Source organism: Miniopterus natalensis, chromosome 19, assembly GCF_054644295.1.
Source record: "Miniopterus natalensis isolate mMinNat1 chromosome 19, mMinNat1.hap1, whole genome shotgun sequence".
In the NCBI taxonomy this organism is placed as follows: Eukaryota; Metazoa; Chordata; class Mammalia; order Chiroptera; family Miniopteridae; genus Miniopterus; species Miniopterus natalensis.
The window spans coordinates 19539227-19561902 of record NC_142099.1 but is presented as its reverse complement, the minus strand read 5'-3'; the positions used below and the strand labels follow the sequence as shown (position 1 = coordinate 19561902).

The window sequence follows — 22676 nt, the reverse complement described above, 5'->3', positions numbered from 1 at the left end:
AAAGATCTCTGGCCAGCAGACTAAAATGTTTGTTTTGTAATTGCCTGCCGAACTAGGATAGTTTGTTTCCAGATGGTGCCCTTCCTTCAACCTGCACAGTCTCTCCTTGTTCCGAGCTGTTCAGCCTCCTGCTGATCCCACTCCCCCCACCCCTATTTAAGGCCACAGAGAGGAAATCCTAGGGAGGAGACTGCCCCACGCCCCCAGTCTCCAGCAGTTTTTTGGTGACGTAAGATGTGGGCTGAACTTGAGTCTACTGAGAAAGAGGGAATCACTATTCAAGGGCACTGTACATACAATCTGGGTCAGCTGCAGCTGGTTACTGCGTTTCTCCATGTGGCAGACAGAGCAAAGCCACAACGATTTCTCCGCTGGATTAAAGACAGCCCACAGACCAGAACGTCCACTCCACTACTTAAAATTACATAGGTGGCTTGTCAAATTCAATTGATTAGTGTTGTAAGAAGAAAAAGAAGTTCCTTATTACAGCTTGGATTCGACGGCCCACAACAAAGATGCAGTTGCCATTAAAGTCACAGACGAACAAACTCCTACACTGACTTGTAAAAGCAAGAATAAGAGCGGCAAGTTTCTGGGTTTACGTTATCAACAGATGCAAAAGGTATTTTAATGCTTTTACTTTTATTTAAAAATCCTAACATATGTCAAAATGCATAATTATTTTACATCTGTCATAGGAATTTCAAAATCTCGTATTAAACAAAGATTTTGGAATACACTAAAATTTATTTAATCTGAAAAAGGTTTTGTTTTGCAACTTTATGTAAAACCTGGTCATTATGAACTTTATGAAGATTAATGCATTATTTGAGAGTCAATTTAATGATATTCAGTGACATGCTTAAAGATTAACGCATATATGCTGGGTTTCAGAAAACAAGTGCTTTGGTGACACTAGATAGAAATGTTAACTTAAAGGTTAATGTATAAGGTTTATATTTAAAGCATAGTTATGAAAAACAAAGGGATACAAACTTAAAGAATACAGCTATAAACACTAGTCTTCCTCCTGTAGCTACAGTGTGTGCTGAAGATTTATATACTGTTAGATGTCTTAAACTACAGCTAAAGAACACAGCTAAGAAGATATAAAACTAACTGAAAGGCTTTGCAACAATACCTCAATTACAGTATAACCAAATATAAGCAGAAATCCTTGTAATGATTTAAGACAGATCTATGATATTTCTTGTTAAAATTCAAAATTTTTACATCTTCCCAGATTTACATGTAACAGTAATTTAACTTGGGTAACAGAAGTAAAAACTATTGTAACTGGAATTAACTGAAAAAGCAAAGTTATTGATACATCAAAAAAAAAACCTAAAACCTTACAGATTAGAAGTGGGCAGAAAAAGAAAATGTGATAAAAGTATTATGTAACCCAGCATTAACAATAGAAAATAAAACCCCGAAGATACAGTCACTTAAATACATGATTAAAAGATAGAAAACTAAGAATTTTATATAGAAATAATTTTGGTAACCATATGCAAGAGGTTTCTTTCAATATTTCATCTGGGGGCTTTAATTGCATTGTGAGAATTATTAACAACAAAATTACTAGTTACTAATTAGTAAGCTTTAACACCAAAGATATTCAGGTTTATTATGATTTGGGGATCCTCTGTCCTTTCAAACATTAAAGATACTAATTGTAAGAATCTTCAACAAGCAAATAATGGTAAAACTAAGACTTCTCCTACTCTACTTTCATGTCCTTTCCCTGACATTCTTAACTCTAAATACAGGGAGGATCTCTGTGAAACGTGTTTCACAAGGTATTCTGATAAAATTTCCAAGCAATACCAGATCTGAAAGACTTGTCATCTTTTCGTTGTTTGCTATGAAAAGTGCAGGACCTCATTAAGTCTCAGTTCTTACTGAAGCTTTAGGGAAGCATTTAGTCTAAAACCCAAAGCACACAGATAGCCAGTCTCTTCCCAGAGCACAACACACAATCTAGAAGTTCTTTATCTAAGGTATTTTCAATGCTTCCTAAATTCAAGTTCGCTGCCTCCTGCTGTTTTCAGGGCACGACACAGGCAGTGAGGTGACTCTATGCGTTTACCATTGGAAAGGAAGTCGATCTTCACTTATTTCTCTCTCTACTAGCTGGCAATGCAGCAACTATGAAGAGAAAAAGTACCAATAAAGTTAACCCAAAGCATGGAAGGCTTTTTTCCTCCTAAAAACAACCAAGCAAGGACAGATTTAAACTTAAGTATACTGTAACTAATTTATAACACTCTCTTGGGACCTAGGAAAATTTTAACATACACAGAAAGGTTTTATGAGGTAACACAGATTTATGGATCTTTCACTTTTAAAACTGAACATATGTGGGAAAATATTAAATAAGAGAATGCTTCAGAAAATGTAACAGTAAATGTATTTTTAAAACCAGTTCTTTACTCATGACGTAGCTCAGTCTACTACTTAAAAATTTGGCTCCTTACTCTGTTTTAGATGACAACAAAGTCAGTACACTTTTGTAAGGATAGGGAATTACATTTATTTAAAAAAGTAAATTTTAGTTGCCTCCTTTAGGTGCTAGTTTAGGTGAGGTTCTCTTATGGTAGACAGTGACTTAGATTATTACTTAACTGTACAGGGACCCACAGAGAGCCAAGGCAGATATACCGAAAGGAAGCTATTGCTATTTTAATGCAGATTCACAATTTTACATCTTTGTTCTGTGACAACACTGATGCAGTCACAACAGTCTTGGATTATGTGCTCTTAGCTGTTCTATAAAAACCTGTGGTGGGAACACAAGCTTTTCAAATAGAATATTGTTCATAAAGTTCTACTTGTTTTGAAGTTTCACGCTACCTTCTAAATTTTCCTTGTTTAGGTAGCTTATTTCATAGATTATTAAAATGATTTTGTGACCTAAGAGTTTCTGTTGTTCTGAAGGTGAAATGAGGGGTCTGAGCACTAAGTGAGTAACTAGAGGAGAAATCCGTGCGCTTACTCAGGAAGCTGAGGGCTCCTATTTCACTGCCCTGAGTTTGTTTTGTCTGTTTACTCACTTATTTTTGCCCTCAGTTTTTAAATTAAACCACATCTAAATTCCATGAATCCACAAATATAACGAGAAATCTTTTATTGGTTTTTGGTGTAGGTAGCTCTAGGTAGTAAGAGTCCTTTTCAAAATAAAATAGAAGACTCTTAAGGTCTAAATTTTCTACTGATGTCATAAGGCAAAGTATGAAAACAAAGAACTAAAAGTATTCCCCCAAGTGTGCCTTTGAGGATCAGTCAGCAGCCAAAGGCCTTTCTCGTAAATATCACTATCCTTGTCCTTCCTAATGAAATTATTTTGTAAAAGGGCAGTAACTCCCCATACTCCACCCATTCTTTATTTTCATTACCGGACTCCCATTTTGTGAAAAACGAGAGACACAAAGTCAAGACTCCCTGTTGTTAGGACCTGACTAGGCTAAAAACCACAGATCTAGAAAAGTTACAAGATCTGAATCCCTGAGTGTTTAAGCTTCTCCAGGACTTGATTCCTTTGCAAAATGGTGTGAATGCAAATAATTAACATGGGTCAAGTAAACATAAATATAGGGGATTGTTGTGATGCTGCTGACAGAAAACAGGAGAGAATATGTTGCCATGTGATGTAGCGGTTAATGAAAAATACGGACCCTGGAGTTTCTGCCTGGGTTCAAATTGTGGCTCCATCTCTGAGAAGCAGGTCAGGCACTAACTTCTGGCTGCCAGTTTCTTCATGTGAAATTGAAGATGGTAATAATCTACCTCTGGGGGTTGTAGTAAGAAGCAAATGATTTAATACATGTGAAGGGCTTACAGCCATGCCTGGCACTTAGCAGGCATGCAGTAAGTGTGAACTCTGGTTATTATTGCATTATAATCATTGATAGCAGGCTTGCTTCTCAAATAAGAGACACTCGGGTGGAAAACGGGGCAGAAAAGCTCTGTCTTAAGCATATCCACTGCCATCCTTCAAAAAGAGCAGACAGGAATCCAGTTTATAGGAGTGGGAAGGTGGGCTGCACTATAGCAGGTGCCATGAACCTGATGGAGGGACACGGTCATTCTGCTGCTCCTCCTCTTTAGGGAGGTAACTACAGAGAAAGGGAGAGGTTTTGCTTCTTGGAACTAAACTAGTGCTAGTGTTTCCATAGAAACTGTACCACAGAGGACAAGTATTTCTCATCTGCCACAGCAAAAACAAAACATGTTTTAGTGTATGTGCCACTGCTATAAACACTCACTGAAGAGCCAGGGAACCTGAATTCTTGACCTGGCTGCAATATCACCTTCTTGTGTGGCCCTGACCTTCACTATGCACCTGGGCACAGAGAGATTCTTGAATGAGGTGGTCTCTAAGGCACTTCCCAACTCTAACAATCACATTCAATTACAGGTAGTTCCTTTCCTTAGTAACAGTTATAGGAAATTAACATTTTACTAAAATACAGTTCAGCAGAACCTGTTAGAAGAATGAACGTGCTGAATTATATATAAGCTTAGAGCATATACAATATTATGGTTGAGAAACACGACTACCCACAATAATGACTGTAAGCATTCTATCATTCTTAAACTGGTCCCCAATTCTAAAAGGACATGCTACCAAAACAAAAATATGATGCTAAAGCTTTTCCGCTTTAGCTTTATCTAAAAATGTTTCTTTATTCTGATAGTTTAAAAAGATATTTATTGAGAAGACTAATTTAATTGAAACTGCACAATATAAATATAAAACGTGGACTAATAGTCATCTAGTAACTTTAACACTAGTTAGGGAGCAATGTTTGAAATAATGTCTTACAAATACTGTGTGCATTTTAAGAGTTTTCAGACAGTGAGCAAGCTTTTTAAAGGTCAGAAAAGTCTCTGCCCACAATAGGCACTCCTGGAGCTGGGGAACAAAAAGCAGTAAGGCAGCACCTGGAGAGCTAGTCTCTGAAACCCAATTTTTACACAAATGTCAAGGCACTAAGATAGTGGACCTAAGAAATTAATAACAACTGGTCCAATTTATTAACAACTAGATAGATATTCAGTCTTCCCCTCAGACACTTTTTTTTATATTACTGACTTTAAAAGTAGACTGATGTTCATTCCTTTTACTTCTTCCCTTCATTGGTCTGTTTTTTTAGAAGACGTCACACAAGCTCATTCCAGAATGAAGGCTTTTATCTGGACCCTAACTGTGCTCCTCTTCCTAGTAATGGGCACCAGACACTGCAGAGGACAGTACAAAATAAAAAAAATAACCCAGAGGAGATACCCTCGTGCCACAGATGGTAAGGAGGAGGTAAAGAAATGCGCGTACACATTCCTGGTACCTGAACAGAAAATAACAGGGCCCATTTGTGTCAACACCAAAGGGCAAGACGCAGGGGCCATTAAAGACATGATCACCAGGATGGACCTGGAGAACCTGAAGGACGTGCTGTCCAAGCAGAAGCGGGAGATAGATGTCCTGCAGCTAGTGGTGGATGTGGACGGGAACATCGTGAATGAGGTCAAGCTGCTGAGAAAGGAGAGCCGGAACATGAACTCTCGAGTCACCCAACTCTACATGCAACTGTTACATGAGATTATCCGGAAGAGGGATAACTCACTCGAACTTTCCCAGTTGGAAAATAAAATCCTCAATGTCACCACAGAAATGTTGAGGATGGCAACAAGGTACAGGGAGCTGGAGGCGAAATATGCTTCCTTGACCGATCTTGTCAACAACCAGTCTGTGATGATCACTTTGTTGGAAGAACAGTGCTTGAAGATCTTTTCCCGACAAGACCCCCACATGTCTCCTCCTCTTGTCCAGGTAGTGCCGCGAAACATTCCTAACAGTCATCAGTACACTCCCGGGCTGCTGGCAGGTAATGAGATACAGAGGGATCCAGGTGATCCCAGAGATTTAATGCCACCACCTGATCTGCCAACTTCTCCCACCAAAAGCCCTTTCAAGATACCACCAGAAACTTTCTTCAATGAAGGTGAGTTACTGCTTACTGTTAAAAATGGAAGTATGGGGTTAATATGTTTTATAGTTGAGGAAACAATGCTCATAATAAATGCTTATTCCTCATTTTGGTGAGGTCTCCTACGCCTGCAAGGTCACAGGCGCCACACTGCTCAGGCGCCTCGGCCTGAGGCTCTTCCTCCTGGGGCAACGCAAAGCTGATGTAATATTAAAATTTCTATTTTTGTTTTCTATTAAGAATTAAAGTTAAATAGGTCTCTCAGCTCTAAGACTAATTAAGTATAAGTAAGTTTTCACTAGCAACCCTCTCCAAAACACAAAACCTCAAACCTAGAATTCATCCTAGTATCTCTACCTCTATTGCTTAATTTCATTCTTTCCTTCATTTATTTTCAGTCACTGATCTAGGTGCCTAGAATGCAAAAATAAATCATTTAGTTAGTAAGCTCACTGTGAACTTTGAGTATTTCACACCTGCACCCATTTTTTCCATAAGCCATTCTCCTGAATTCTTGACAAGTTTATTTGTTTCCACACAGTGGAAGGAAAAACCCAAATGCCCAAAAGCTAAAAGAGAGTAAATTAATTAAAAAAAAAGTAAATAAATCATAGTTCATTCACTCAAGAAAGGACATAAAACTGTGCATAGACTATGGTATGATTTTAAACAACAAAAACACAGAACAAAGACTGGAAATACATCATGAAGTGGTCATGTCCCTGCAGCCGTGGACACAGCGACCACTCACATCTCTGCTTTCCTGAGCCTCTGTACCACATGCTGACTCCTCCTACTTCCCTGGGTCCTTCACTGGCATCTTGTCCTTCTACGGCTTAGAAAGGCTTTCAGGACATCCTGTTTTAGAGGTCTCCTATGCCTGCAGGCCACAGGCGCCACACTGCTCAGGCGCCTCGGCCTGGGGCTCTCCGTCCTGGGGCTCGGCAAAGCTGATGTCCGCATGTGGACACCACCGCCTCACACGCGGCTGCTTCCTCTAGCCAAGTGCCTTCTTTCAGCTCCTCTGCCAACCTGGCCAAGTTCAAGGCTTAACTAAAACAGGCTCTTAAATTCTATGCCTTCCCAGATTCAAACAAACATATCTCGATGGCTCTTTCCCCAAACTGCTGACTATGCCTTGCCCATGCTTTCTATGTCGTATTACACTGGCGTTATTTGTCCGCACAGCTGTCTTCCTGCTTCTGGAAGGAAGTGAACTGTCTTTTGCATTTATCTATCTCGGAACATCTCGTCAAGATCGGGTTTGGCATACTGCACTCAGCATGTTGTAAGCACTGTGATAAATACTCGAGGAATGAATGAATGACTTAGTAAGTTTAACATTATCTCCAGGAACATTACTTTCCCTCCACCTTATAAACAAAATGCTCGGGAATGACTACACTGGCAATTTGCCATCAATAAAATTCTTAACTGTTAATGTTATTCAGTGGCTGCACTTGAGGTCAGTCTTTTATAGAAGAAAACATCACTCTTTTATAAATGTTACATTTTTAAAAGTTCATTCCTCATAGGTAAAGGGAGTTGAGAATTTCTTTACAGTGTGTTAGAGCACAGACCTAAAATGTCAGGAACCTTGGATTTGGGCAAGGCTTTTCTGAGGCCCAGCTGCCTCTTTTGTAAGAGATATGGTGATGAGTAAATGAGGTGACTCATGTGAAGAAATGATCTGTGTGTGGTCCGCCCATCACTGATTATTAACGTTTCTGTGTGCACTTCCCTATCTGTGCCTTGCCATCCATATATGGGGACACAAAGGGTAAGCTTAAAAAGTGAAACTTGAAAAAGTCATTAGAAACTAAAAGTATGCTTTTTAGTGCATAATAAGCTAATTTTCATGATTTAAAATGCTTCCTATTAGTAAATTTTAAAGATGCAATTGGTTTTAATGGAATACTTACATTAACAATTAAAACAAAAAAACTAAAGACTGTTTAAGGGAGCAGTTGGGATATGATTCTATTAACTAGTTATGAAAAGCAATTGATAAGTTCTTCAATAATTTCAAAAATAAAAGCTCGGGTTGCTAAATGCATTTTGAACTTACAGATTAATAAACAAAGTAATTTATATTATTACAAGAAAGAATCTATTATCACTTTATTATTACAAGAAAGAATCTATTATCACTTTAGGAAGTATCTGCCTCAAATTTCCCATTCCAGAAATGCTGTCGAATATATGTATCTTGTACTTAACTCACAACCCAATTAAACAGTTTATCTTTCAAAAGATTTTACTTGTTGACCAATTATCAGAAAGCTCTAAATTGGTGGGGTTTTTTGATTGTTCTTTTTTTTTTCCGTCCTGTTTCTCCTATCACAGAGAGAACAGGATTAGGACAAAGTAAGAAAATAAATGAGAAATTAAAACACAAAAAGGGAAAGGTTCTCCTTTAACTTAGGTAATTAAACAGTTTGTAGAAAATGGTTCCTGGTACAGGTGCTATTCAAAGTATGAAATCTTTTTTTTTTTTAATCCTCACCCGAGGATGTTTCTACTCATTTGAGATCGGAAGGGCGAGAAAAAGGAGAGGGAGCATCGACCGGCTGCCTCCTGTACGCACCCTGGCTGGGGTGGACCCCGCGACACTCTGGGCCACCTGGCCAGCCTAAAATCTTTTTTTTTAGTCCACTGCTCTGTTCAAGATACGGGTTATTTATGAGAAATACATACTGGGAAATGACAGGTCAGTATTTTTCTTTCTATGAATTAGATCTATTAACTAGAGTTTGTTAGCCCTATACAAACTTTAATCATCAAATAAACTGAGGGAGAGAGAGAGGCTGGTCCTTCAAATTCCATGTGCAGAATTCCAGTTTCTCGCCCAGAGGAGAGTCCAGTTGTGTGTCATGGGAGATGAAGACTGTTACAAGAGTACTCAATACAAGAAAAGGGTTAATAAAATTCCTATTTTAAAAGAAAGGTACTTCTATACCTGCTGAACCACTATGAACAAATTCCTAAATCATATGTCAATTAATTTATTTCTCATAATATGCAAATGAACAAGTTATATTTGATATCTCCAAAATAAAGCTGGTCCTTAACTGCTATCATTTAAGAATTCCCACTAAGCAATGCTTTTTATGGTACAGAGAAAGTAGTAAAACATTTATTATAAGAACAGTTTATATAATCTAATTCTAGAGCAGAAAGTAAATAAGACATGCAAGTCATAATGAGAAAATATTTCTGCCAAGATCAACAGTACACACTGGCTAGGACAGATTAATGGCTTATCTATAAAATAAATATAAACAAATACTAAATTCTGATATTTACTGTCTTTACTGAGGAGGAAAAAAAAATAGCAATAAGCACTATTTTTATTAATTTTATCCACATGTACTAGAGGAGGATTTCAACTAAATTTTCCTGACACTTCACATCAACTAAGTCTAATAGGCATCTAGGCATCCACCCTGTGAAGTCCACTACAAAAAAATGTGGGTTGAAAATTAACATTGAAGATAACTTTAAATTTGCATAAATGGAAGTCTTTTCAAATCAAAGCTAGATTTAGAAAACCCAGAACTCTCTAATTTGCTTAAATATCTGAGGGCATATGAAATAGGGGAAAAAAGGTATTTTAAAAATATTCTGTCAACATTCAAAACCTTGATGTTTCTAAATATTTTACAGCATTTCAAATAACCTCATGAAAGCCCAACTCATGAATATATACTTAAATATTTATGTGTATTGCACCAAAACCACCTCATGCGACCATTAACTACAATACTAAGTTTTTAAAATTATTTTTTAAAATATCTTTATTGATTTCAGAGAGAGGAAGGGAGAGGGAGAGATAGAAACATCAATGATGAGTCATTGATCAGCTGCCTCCTGCACGCCCCCTACTGGGGATCGAGCCCACAACCCTGGCATGTGCCCTGACCAGGAATCGAATCCAGATTACCTGGATCCTAGGTCAATGCCCAACCGCTGAGCCATGCTGGCTGGGCACGACTATCTTTTAAACTGAGGAAATCAGTTTCTGCTCCAGTGTCTACTTCACGAGTCTAAGTAGCACCCACAGTCAATCACACTTCAGACTTACTGAACTCGTAACTCCTCTGTCTCCGTGCCTCAGCATGCGACCCATGTGTGGCCTTGATCTGACCTCGCACCCCCACTAGCCTAACTCCTAATCTATCTTCAAAACTCAGCTCAGATACAGGGAGACTCTGATCTCCTCCCCGCAAAGCTGGGTTAGCTGGTTCTTAGCCAGTGTTCCCATGCGCATGATTTGGATGCATAACTCCATCAAAGTCCTTGCCACGCTGTAATGAAATTCCCTCTGTACGTGCCACTCCCCTACTTCCCACTTGACTCTATGGTTGTTTCTTTACCACTTGAACCTAAAACAGTTTCTAGCCTATAGCAGAAACAGCAAAGACAGCTCTAGGAAAACTAATGCAGAACTGGGAAACTGCTGTGGCTACCAGGAATCATTTAGTTCAACAAATATGTGAGTGCCTAAGTGAGTTTCAAGTGTGGATCCACAACCAAATGATACAGTTTTTGCTCATGGAGAGTTCCATTGATAAACAAATGAATATATTAACCACACATTACACAAAATAATCTAAGAATGGACTTGGAAATCATACCTCACTTTTTCTCCCACTTCATTCCCACATATGAAATCGAAATTCTCTAAATTTCATCCTACTAGAAATACTACCTCTCTACTTGACTACAACGCATGTGTCTGTAAAGTGAAGGAGTTCACAAGCAATTAGCAAAAAAGGGAGACCAGCATCAATAAAACAGAGGTCATTTTAGTTCATATGGGGTTTTCCCAAGCATATCAATGTTTTGTGCCACAAGTTAACTGCAGCTGAACAGAAAGTATGCTAACGCTATGTTTAGTGCATGATTTGCAGAACATGGGGTTTTTCAGAAATACATTATTTTTCTACAGTAGAAATGACAGTACATTCATCTTTGATTAGCCACATTAAATTTATAAATGAAATAAGTATACATTTATTTATTAAATAAGCTACTTAAATTATTAAATAAGCCATGATTGTGTATCAAGGTCAGGAAGGAAAAAAGGGAACTAACAGTTACTGATGAGACTACTTTGTTAAGTGTTGTGTTAAAGGCTCTGAATACCTTGTAATTTAAATTCAATAACTGAGGTTTTACATTGAATATAAAAATAATTCACATTGAATTTATATGAAATGTGATCTAATTTATGGCCAGTCTGATAAACTCAAAACACTGTTTTTATCATAGTCCTCCCAGCTTAAAAACCTACTTAGGAGTTTTCAGACTAGCCAATATCCTCGTGAATATAAAAACAAATTCTTAACAAAACTTTAGCAAGTCAAATCCAGCAATATATAAAGATAGTAATGCACCATGACCAAGTTGAGGTTATCCCAGGGATACAAGGTTACTTTAATGTTAAAAATACAACCAACAGGATTCATCATGTTAACAAGTGGGGAAAAAACCTCCCCAAACCATCATCTCAGCAGATAAATTTAAAGCCTTTGACAAAATCCCAAACCCATTCATGATGAAAAGTTTCAGCAAACTAGAAATAGAAAGGACAAGAATTTTTAAAGTAGTTATTACAGCTTAAAGGAAAGTATGTTCATAATGATTTCAAGATTGGCCATCTTAGAAGAGAAATAAAAACTATAAAAGAGAATCAAATTCAAACTCTGTAACCAAAAAACTGAATACCTAAAATAAAAATAACCCAAGAAAGACTGCATTCTTTCCAGTTTCTCAAATTTTTCACTAGTAATCTGTACTGCTGATGGATACTGAATCCTAATTTTTAAAAACCTGAAACATAAATATCAATGAAACAATAAAAACCTGGACTAGAGAAACCTGTCATCTCTTGATTTTTGTGTGTGGTTTTCAATTTCTGTGTATTTAAAATGTGAAGGCAAGTTCATTGATTCATTTACTTAACAAAAAATTACTGATGGACTACTGATAATTAAAACACTGATGACATGAAGTCAGAAGAAAAACAAAAATAGTCTCTGCCCTCAAGGAGCAGACTCCTCGAGGAAAGAGTTCAGATCAAGGAAAGAGTTCAGACTCTACAGACCCCTTCTGATGACGTAACTGGAGGACTATTCATTTAATGAGATTAATTCTACCCCAACAAGACCCAAAGGGACCCTGTATATACTTGGCAAGGTACAGATAACACATTTCTCAAAATTTTAACAATCCTATTAATTTTGTAGTACAGATTTTCTTGTATGAACTTCGCTTGACAAAACTCTCTATTTTTACAGAATTTCTAAAAATTACACAAGTCAGAATTTAAAAATTTCTAGTAAAATATAAAATTTGACAACTGAAATTTCTATATTTTTTTGTTGTTCTAATAGATCTTGAGGGTAATTCTTATTTCTGAATCAATATTTTTACATGCTTATAAAAACAAAACAAAACAAGGCTCAAAACTGTGGAGAAAGGTGAAACTAAAGAATGTCTAGCCCTGGCTGGTGTGACTCGGTTGGCTGGAGCGTTGACCCGTACGCTGAGAGGTGGCGGGTTCCATTCCCAGTTAGGGGACATACCCAGGTTTCGGGTTCAATCCCTGAAGGGAATGCAACTGATCCATGCCTCTCTCTCCCTCTCTCCCTCCCTTCCTCTCTCTAAAACAAGCAAAAAAAAATATATTTAGTAAAACTGTTTTTCTTTAAGATCCAAAAATGTAGAGATCACAAGTTCACGAGTCAGACATTCTACAAATCATTTTACAAAATGTTTTGTCATTTGAAAAGATATGAAGAACTCAGTGAATTAAAAAATAAGCAGACTCCATAAAACTATGAAGTAACATAGTGGGAATATAACAGCAGGTCAGAGCGTGGGCTCTGGGATTAGAAAGAAATGGGTTTAAGTCTAAGGTTTATTATCTTCTAAGATACAGGACCTTAGACTAGTTAACTGTCTCATCTATCGAACATCTGTGAACTATCTCAGGGTCATTGTGCAGATTAAATTTAAAAATTACTATTAGTCATATAAACTGATACAACTCTTTAGAAAGGCACATTGCCAACATTCCTGAAGTGTATTCACATGGACTGTTGTTGCACGGGGGAAAAAGTTAGAAGATTGTGTAAGTTTGGGAAACTCTGGTTTATTTCAGGGCTTTTCAGTTTTTAACATGTAAATGTACATTGAATATAACATTCAGCAACTCTAGAGCTCATCTGGATCATGGTTGGCTCACCTGATCAAATACTCATCCCAGTGGGTATTTCAAAGAAATAGTGTTCCACTGAAGTCAAATTTTAAAACTATAAACTGGGCACTATGGAGAGCTGTAAAAGTTTCACACTCTCCTGATCCAGATCAATCCTGTGGCATTTTTATAAGAATATATGAAGAAATGAAGCCATTAAGAAGATACTTTGTGTAGTGTTATTTCTACAGCAAAAATCAGATAAAATCTCAATGTCCAATGTCAGCGGAATAAACAGTGATATGCCAATGTCATCAAGTGCTAGAATGCAGACTATAGAAATGCTTGTTAAAATAAAAAGAGAGAATCCAATTTTCTATGTGTGTTAGAATTATAGCAGTATAAAAATGTGTGTATATCTACAAAGACTTGCAAGACTAATAGTGGAAAATGACACAAGTTAACGTTCCAGATAGTGGGACCGTGCTAATCCCTTTATTTAGTTTTTAATTTTTATAGCACTGTGTATACAATAGATAAAAAGAGGTTTTCTGTAAAGAAAGATACAAAGGTAAGACTATCGATTAAAAACTATTTTAATATGGCTGTTTTGCTACAGAGTTTCCTGGCAATCATTAATATTTCAATTACAGGACCATTCAAAGACTGTCAGCATGCAAAAGAGGCTGGCTATTCGATCAGTGGGATTTATATGATTAAACCTGAAAACAGCAATGGACCAATGCAGTTATGGTGTGAGAACAGTTTGGACCCTGGGGGTTGGACTGTTATTCAGAAGAGAATAGATGGCTCTGTCAACTTCTTCAGAAACTGGGACAATTATAAGGTAAATCAGTGAATCAGACCTGAGGGAGATAGAACAAAATAGCTCTTGCAAAAGTAGCCGTTCTATGCAATAAGTTGCACACACAGTAAAAAGTAACTATCCATATGTTTCTCGTTAGCGACAGTTGTCAGAAAGATGATTCTCATCTCCAGTTTTAAAGTCAAAATTAAAATGTAAAAAGAAAACTGAACATGTCCTTTAAAATGACCCTTCAGTATGGATGGCTCACATTTATGCCATTCTTTGTGAAGACTACTCCTAATTCCATTTTCTAAGGCAATAACTTTTTTATGACCACATCTGTACCCATCATCAAGTATATTTAAGCAACAATAAAAAGTATAAGACTTTAAAAAAATGACCCTTTTTCTAGGACTAATTGCCTCTGATAATCATGCCACCGTGTTTTAAGTTGATGACACCAGAGACTGGTGCTGTTGGGAAGTAATATACACCTAGGGCCAGAATCACGCAGTGCCAGCCAGTTTTGGAAAGGCGAACAACTAGTCTTTGTTAATAATTTTGATGTTCATCATGCTAATTTTTTAATGAGTGGTATATACTTTGTTTAAGGATGGCAGATGGGAGAAACTATATTTTCTAGATGGTTAATTTTTCAATCAAAACCATGAAGTAAGTGAAGTAACGTGTGATTACTCACTCTTAGGTGGTATTTTACTGACAGCTAAAAATGAGACATTAATATATCCATGTTAGAAGTTGTGTAAATTTCTAAACAAGTACTAGGAAAAAGAAATTCAGCAGCACAACCTCCTTGGTGAAGATCAGGTTTACTAAACTTCAAGTCTGCTGCATACAGGCAATGGCAGATGCTTACTGAAATAGGACAGTTAACTGATTTTTTTCAAACTTTAATATACAATTTTTCAGAGGTGGAACTTTGAAGATTATTACTTTATCTTCTCATATTTACTAATTTTATTTATAATAGAGCTCAAGAGGGTAATTTGTTCTAAGACAGATATCATTTTTATTCTATGATCACCATGCTAGGTATCCTTTTTGTTTGACTATAGTGGGGACAGTATCTATATACTTTTAGAAAAAAAATGAGCTTTTTGTATGAGAGCCATCAGGAACCCTTTTCAAGGGTCTGGGTAGTTCATTAGTTAATGTTTCTAGTAGCTATGAACCACTTTTACTCTCTTTTGCCTTTATTTGTAGGGTTTGAAACTAGCTGTGCAAATAAATACTACTGGCAAATTAAGAGAAAGCAAAATAAAAGAAAGTGACCCTGTGGGGCTCATAAAGATCAGGTGATCTACTAAAATAGAAATTCATACCACCACCCAAACGACCACATCTGTACCCATCATCAAACGGCCAATATCTTTATGCTCAAATGTTTAAACGTATCTATTAAAACGTTTACTATCTCTACAATCATTTATGTACTCATGCTCTTTTTTTATTCACAGAAAGGGTTTGGCAACATTGATGGAGAATACTGGCTTGGATTGGAAAATATTTATATGCTTAGCAACCAAGATAATTACAAGTTGCTGATTGAATTGGAAGACTGGAGTGATAAAAAAGTCTATGCAGAATACAGCAGCTTTCGCCTGGAGCCTGAGAGTGAATTCTACAGGCTGCGCCTGGGAACGTACCAGGGAAACGCTGGCGATTCTCTCATGTGGCATAACGGCAAACAGTTCACCACCCTGGACAGAGACAAAGATACGTACGCAGGTGGGCAGCAAGCACACTGACGCGCGTTCTTTAGCATCACCGCGCCCTGTGCACGACACAGAGCCGTTCGTACAGCGTGTACGACTAAAATCTTTCCAGGAAGGCCATTTTGGACTCAAAGGGAATACAACCTGGAAAGGGACAGCTTTAGTTTAGGGTCTCTTCTATAACTGTAAGGCAGTGATTTTCAACCTTTTCCGTCTCATGGCACACATAAACAAACTAATTACTAAAATTCTGTGGCACACCAGAAAATACATATTTTTTGCCAATCAGATAAAAAATAGGTATAATTTTGATTCATTCACACCGGGCAGCTATTGTTGTGGTGGCTGCTGTCATTTTTTTATTTGACAAACTAAAGGAAAAGGTCAGTGCCCTGACTAAATAGCCAGGTATTGCAAGTTTTAAACATTCTTGCAGTGTACCGGCTGAAACCCCTGGTCTAAAGCAATCCCAGAGTGTGATGTCTGTGAAGAAGGGGCTGTTGGTATAACTTGGAGGGGTGGGGAATGGAAAACAGAAATGCATTCATCTGGAAGTAAAACTCTCAACTGCCTAAAATTCATAACAGACACTTACTGGACATCTCCCATGTGCCAGGCTGGTGCTGAGGACACAGCAGGGAACAAAGTTCCTGCCCTCTGGAGCTTACTCCCTAAGAGGGAGACAAATGGTTTGTCAGGTGGTGACAAGCCCTCTAAGAAAAAAAAAACCGATTAAGAGAACAGAAAGTGGTGGGTAGCGGGGGGTGGGGGTGGGGGTGGGGGTGGGGGTGGGGGTGGGGGGGGCGGCCAAGAGAGCTTATTGTAAGAAGATACCATCTGAACAACGACCTGAGGGAGTGACGGAAGCAAGCCATCTGGGTACATGGGTAAAGGCATCTCTTAGTTAAGGGGAACAGCCAACGATTGCAACGTGGTATAGGAACAAAACCAAGCTTCATTCAGAGGGGAAATTAATATTCTCTATAGAATCAATTAGGCCATGCACATAGCTTTAATTTTAATACACTTTTGCCTCCTTAACCCAAGTTGCTGGCCCTGATAGATTATCACCCCCCAAAATTGATTTATATTTCTCTTCAGCTGTAACCTGGCAAAGATTTCAACTTATTTCACACTGGCAAGAGGGGAAAAAAGGAAGAGCAAAATAACCATAATATATGTCTTCTTTATAGGAACCAATTTAATCGCTAGTTATGCTGCTTTATATTATTTTTTGCTATTTTGAGAATTCAATTTCCCCCAAACTTTACTCTCTTTAGCAACTTGCTATCTTTCCTTCCCATCTCCTCAATCTCTCTCTCACATGCAAACAATGCTTGCATTTTATTTACCCTGGTACCTGGAGAATTAAATCACTTAAAAAAAAACAAGTCCCAAGCAAGCAAAGGGCAAGATAAGAAAGGCAATTCAAGTGATCTTTCATGTACTTAATATTTAAGCAACAGTAACAGAATGAAGAAAGAAAATTATACAGATAAATGTTAACAGAAATCAGTCAGAAAAACGAACCGTTCCACAGGCAGAGTGAGTTTCTGGCGATGTGCGGAGGACCACACTTAGAAGAGACGTACTCTGATATCTCTGTTTTTTCCTCCAAGGGAACTGCGCGCACTTTCATAAAGGAGGCTGGTGGTACAACGCCTGCGCGCACTCTAACCTGAATGGGGTGTGGTACCGAGGAGGCCACTACAGAAGCAAGTACCAAGACGGAATCTTTTGGGCCGAATACCGTGGGGGGTCCTACTCCTTGCGAGCAGTTCAGATCATGATCAAGCCTATCGACTGAGGGAGACAGCCTACACCTCCACAGAGCTCTGCCTTTGTCAGTCTCTGAAAACGCAAATGTTACACGTATATCATTCTGCACAATTCATTTTTACAGATATAGTTTTTAAAATGAATTTTACCACATAACTATAAAAGGGGATTTATGAACCTAGCTTCATTTTCCCTCAATATACTACAGAAGATTATTAGTTTCCATAATCTTAGTTACTTTAAAAATTACATTGACTAAATATGGGGAACATTTGTTTTCTAAAATGTAAATATTTGTCACAATGTAAAACAAACCTCAGCTTTATTTTAAATCAAAATTGAATACATATTTGACATCCTTAGTAATTTACTTAAAAACTTTATGAGATTGCTCTTACTGCCAATGAAAAAATATTTTTAAGATTTCAATCTAGTACATTTTATTTATAAAAAAAATAGACAGGAAATTAGAGAAAACTCTAGTTTTGCCAACAGAAAATACATTTTGCATTAAATAAAAGTTATTTCAAGTTGAATCTGTGCCTTTCACATGAAACAATTAAATCTAAATTCTTTTTTTTTTTTAAATCTTCACCAAGGATATTTTTTCCATTGCTTTTCAGAAAGAGTGAAGGGGGGAGAGAGAGAGAGAGAAAGAGAGAGAGAGAGACGCATCGATGTGAGAGAGACACATCGGTTGGTTATCTCCCATATGTACCCCGACCGGGGCTGGGGATTGAGCCTGCGACCGAGGTACGTGCCCTTGGCCAGAACTGAACCCCGGACCCTTCAGTCCGCAGGCCCAAGCTCTAGCCATTGAGCCAAGCCAGCTAGGGCTACATCTAAATTCTTAAAAATATATTTTATGCCAATTTCTCAAAAGAATTAAGTGACCCACAGTATTAAATACATTTTAAAAACAAAAAATAAATGTAGACAATATCTAAATGGCCAATTTATAAAAAGAGAAATGTACAAATAAATTTTTCAGTATTATCTTCATATGATTTGCTGAACAAAATCTCCTGAAATGTATTTTATGTTGTTATATCAGCAAAATATTAATATTATAAAAATGCAGAATATTTAGTGAGCCAATGGTCTAACGGATCTGAATTATAATGCTAAGCTTATTTATAAATACTTTCCCTCCCTAACATACTGATCCTTACTATTTGGAAAATTCCTGTCTGCTATTCAAGTCAGAAAGCTTGGACAGCTTTGCAACATTACTGCACACCTACAGGTGGGACTTAAACAACTGCAAGGAACTTTTAGGTGTTTCCCCAGTACTGAGATTCTGAGATTCAACAGCTTCAGAGCAGAAACCATAGGGGTTTGGCTGGTCCAAATCACTAATTCCATTTTTAGTGTGTATGTCTTTAACTCATCTTTGCAACTAACAGCATTACCACCAAACTTCTGAAACAATTTCCTTCCAGAAACATGTTCATTGCTTATAGCTGATCTTCTGTTAATTCGTGAACTAAAAATTTAGAGAAACCTCATGAGACTTTTGCTCAAACAAAAAGAAAATCCAATAAGAACTGAAGACCACCATTTATTTGAATAACTCAGGCCCACCATCATGACCAATGTTCCTCCTCTGGCACATCTCAAAATAAAACTTCTGGCGAGAGAAGGTAAGAGAACAGCAAACCCTCACTGTGGTATTCTTTGTCTTACCCCTGGTCCTCTTAAATAGTTTTCAAGGCCCTCCCCACCACCCAAAATATCTGCTGTAAGATTTCTGGGAGAAATTAGGCATCCAATTGTTATATCAAATCTCAGTTAAATAATACCTTACTAGGGCATTTCATTTATTGACACAACTGTAGCATATCACTTGAACATCCAAAATGCGAGCAAAGAGAAGTCTTCAGAATTTTCACAGAAGAGGAATGTTCGTGAAACTAGTACGATGTGAAAGTCAACATACAAACTAGAAAACTGGGCTGAGAGCTAAACTGCTGTGGCCACTGGGCCCATTCTACTCTCCTTCGCAGAGCTGATGTGGCTCTGCTCAGAAGGTCTGGCGAACGTTACGACATGCAGGGGATGATTGAGGGTAGGTTCTCAAGCCGAACTGCTGGGGTCTGTGGCCCAACTCCACCATCTACCAGCTGGGCAACTCTGGGCAATTTATATATCTTGCCTCAGTTTTCTTATCTATAAAATGGGGATAACAACAGTACCTAGCTCATGTGAATAGTTTGAAAATCAAATGAGTAATAATACATGTGGTAAAACATTTAGAATAATGCCTGACGCAAGTAAGGACTCAGGAGATTGTAGTACAGGAGACTCACCTCTGTACTCTCTGTAATACCTATCATGGTGCCGTGCAGAGTAAGTGATCAATAAATGTGTTAAAAGAAACAATATCCAAGTTTTCAGGTAAAAAATTACACTGACCCATGATCTTCATTACAACCTAATAGAGCCATGTCAGCTATTATAGCAGATATGAAAGAGACTAGACCGTAAGAAAATAAAAAGACAAATTAAGGCAAGAGTAGCCATAGTAGAAATTTCAGCCTAATGAGGATTTTTTAAAAAATATGTTTTTATTGATTTCAGAGAAAGGAAGAGGGAGAGAGAGAAACATCAATGAGAGGGAAACAGCGATCCGCTGCCTCCTGCAAGCCCCCTACTGGGGATCCAGCCCGCAACCCAGGCATGTGCCTTGACCTGGAATCAAACTGGCGACCTCCGGGTGCATGGGATGACACTCAACTAACTAAGCCATGCTGGCTGGGCTATTTTTCTAATTCTCATCCAAGGATATGTTTTCCATTGATTCTAGAGAGAGAAGAAGGGAGAGGAAGGGGGAGAGAGAGAGGGAGGGAGGAAGGAGGGAGGGAGAGAGAGACAACATCGATCTGGTTGCCTCCTACAAGCACCCTGACCAGGGATCGAACCAGCAACCCGGTAAGTATGGTGACCAGGAATCGAAGCCTCGACCCTTCAGTGCATGGGATGACGCTCTAACCAACTGAGCCATACTGGCCAGGGCCGAATGAGGATCTTATGAGAGAGCAGACAGGTCCCTTGTGTGGCAGGAAAGGCCTAATAGCTATCTACTTTGCAGGATACTTAGGAATAAAAATGTGGTTGCCTTGCCTTCTTCAATAAAACTGAGCTATAACTTTGGAGCTGGCTACAGAAAGACTCCCTATGTCAGTTATTCTTAATAAATGAAGTGAAGCTTATCGTAAAAAGGATTCAGACTCTGCCGTTCTCAATGGGAGGCCGTTAATGCCTAGGAAATTTGGCATCTCTGAAGTCAACTTTTAAAACTTGAGATTTTGGATATGCCAATATTAGACACCACCTTGAAATTTAGTAGGTATCTACAAATAAACATATCCTTAGCTTCAAGCCTGGTAAGAGCATAAAGACCAAGTTTTCAATCTGATGTTCACTTGACTCTATGAGTCATGATGTGAGAATGCTAATTCTTCTAGCATTACTCTTCTTAGGACTCCTACTGGTAGTAATATAAAAAGCCTGTAAAAACTTCTGTAGTCATGAGAATGTTTTAAATTACTTGTATGTCTGTACTAATGTAATACTATTTTTATATACTTAAGAGTAAGTTAAAGATTATTGCACCTTAACAATTAACAACTTTTCAGTCTTTTATTTTAGGGTCTGTGAAAGACACTGAAGAAAGAAAGGAATGATTCCACTTACAATGCCATAATCCCATCCCTACCTCCAAAAAAGCCATTTAAAAATAAGCTCAGTTTTCAACTTTACCAGTGGGGTTAAAAGTTATTAAGTTATAATTCTATAGATAATCAGAAGAAAGACTAAAGAATGAACTCAAAATTTCAATCTACAGACTCCTAAACTATTGATATAATTCCATACTGTTTTTCTTGACCTATAAGTCTTTATAAGTCAACTTAATCTCCCTTGTCTCAGTTTCTTCACTTGTAAAATATGAGTATCACTTACCTTCCAAATGGTTAAGAATTAACTTATGTAAAGTACACAGCATTGGGCATATAGTATTAAGTGCTGAATAAATGTTAATTATTAAGATTTTTATTATTCTTCTCCTGTTAAGGTTTCCTTAAAAGATTACAAATTACTGAAACATGAACAGTTGGAAGCAACGCTGGCAAAGCTGTTGGAACTGGGGGATCACATTCTCTTTGCGGCTGAAATGCAGCTCTGCAGAGCTGTTTTGCTGCTTTTTAAGAGAAAGGTTCTTCAAGAAAAACTATGAGCATGGGAAAGGAATTAACGCAACCCCATCCCCAGCCCTTTTATATCACAAGTCAATGAGTGATCTAAAATAAACTTCAGAAGCTACGTACACCATTAAAGAATGTGAGAAGAATTTTAAACACAGAAAAAAGAATGAGGGTGAAAGAGGGTATAAACGAGGTCATGGAAAACGGGGGTAATGCTGGCCGAAGACAAGGCCAGGCTGGCTGCCACCTGGTAAGAGCTCACTCTCAGGACTCAGAAGAAAACGCCTGAACACACTTCACTGCTGTTTCAGAATACAGTACAAAGCAAGTAATCTACTGAGATGAGTAAGGTAAAGTAATCCGTGGTGTGCATTACCTACAAACCAAACCAAAGAAAGGAAAATGGAATAACACGCTTTAAATATTAAGAGCCAATGACATTTTTTAACCATTAGGTATTTTTCAGATCAGTTCAGAGCCTTTTATACATTTAACCAAGTACAACTCTACCAAACGGGATGGAAAAAAGATCTCAATACCCATAGAGCTGCAGAAAGCTTTGGACTTTGTTAAAATTATCTGAATAAAAAAATGGAAAGAAAAAGAAAAAGCACTATTATTTTTGAAAATATCTGTGCATAGGTTAATAGAAGTTTCTAAAACTAATGTAAAACTAAACAACCATATTTTACTGAGAGATCAAGATGGGTAGAAACTAGTGAAAAATAAAAGTATCAGATAAATCCTGAAGATCCTTGTAAGTCTGGGCATGCCTTAAACATCTCATTAGCCGTGTCGAGGCCACTTCTAACAAGGCCTGGCAGGGACAGGTACGTTCCTCTTCCATGACACAGGAGATAGGAAAGGAGAGTCACAAGGCAGTAAGAGCAACCTGAGCCATGAGTATTCAGGAGCTGTGATGTTCCACACATGCAGGGACAAAGCCCACTTCAT

General features: G+C 37.8%; 2 protein-coding genes across 3 annotated transcripts in view; one reads left to right on the top strand and one right to left on the bottom strand.

The window, feature by feature from the left end:
- RALGPS2 (Ral GEF with PH domain and SH3 binding motif 2) overlaps positions 1-22676 on the bottom strand; it is a 104953-nt gene that overhangs the window by 24118 nt on the left and 58159 nt on the right. The window lies entirely within an intron of this gene.
- Positions 236-22472, top strand: ANGPTL1 (angiopoietin like 1). The gene is made up of 6 exons (XM_016205040.2): positions 236-622; positions 5160-6005; positions 13848-14041; positions 15481-15751; positions 17358-19160; positions 21593-22472. Exons 2-5 carry the CDS (start codon positions 5186-5188, stop codon positions 17543-17545), a joined length of 1473 nt encoding a protein of 490 aa, XP_016060526.1. The 5' UTR covers positions 236-622; positions 5160-5185; the 3' UTR covers positions 17546-19160; positions 21593-22472.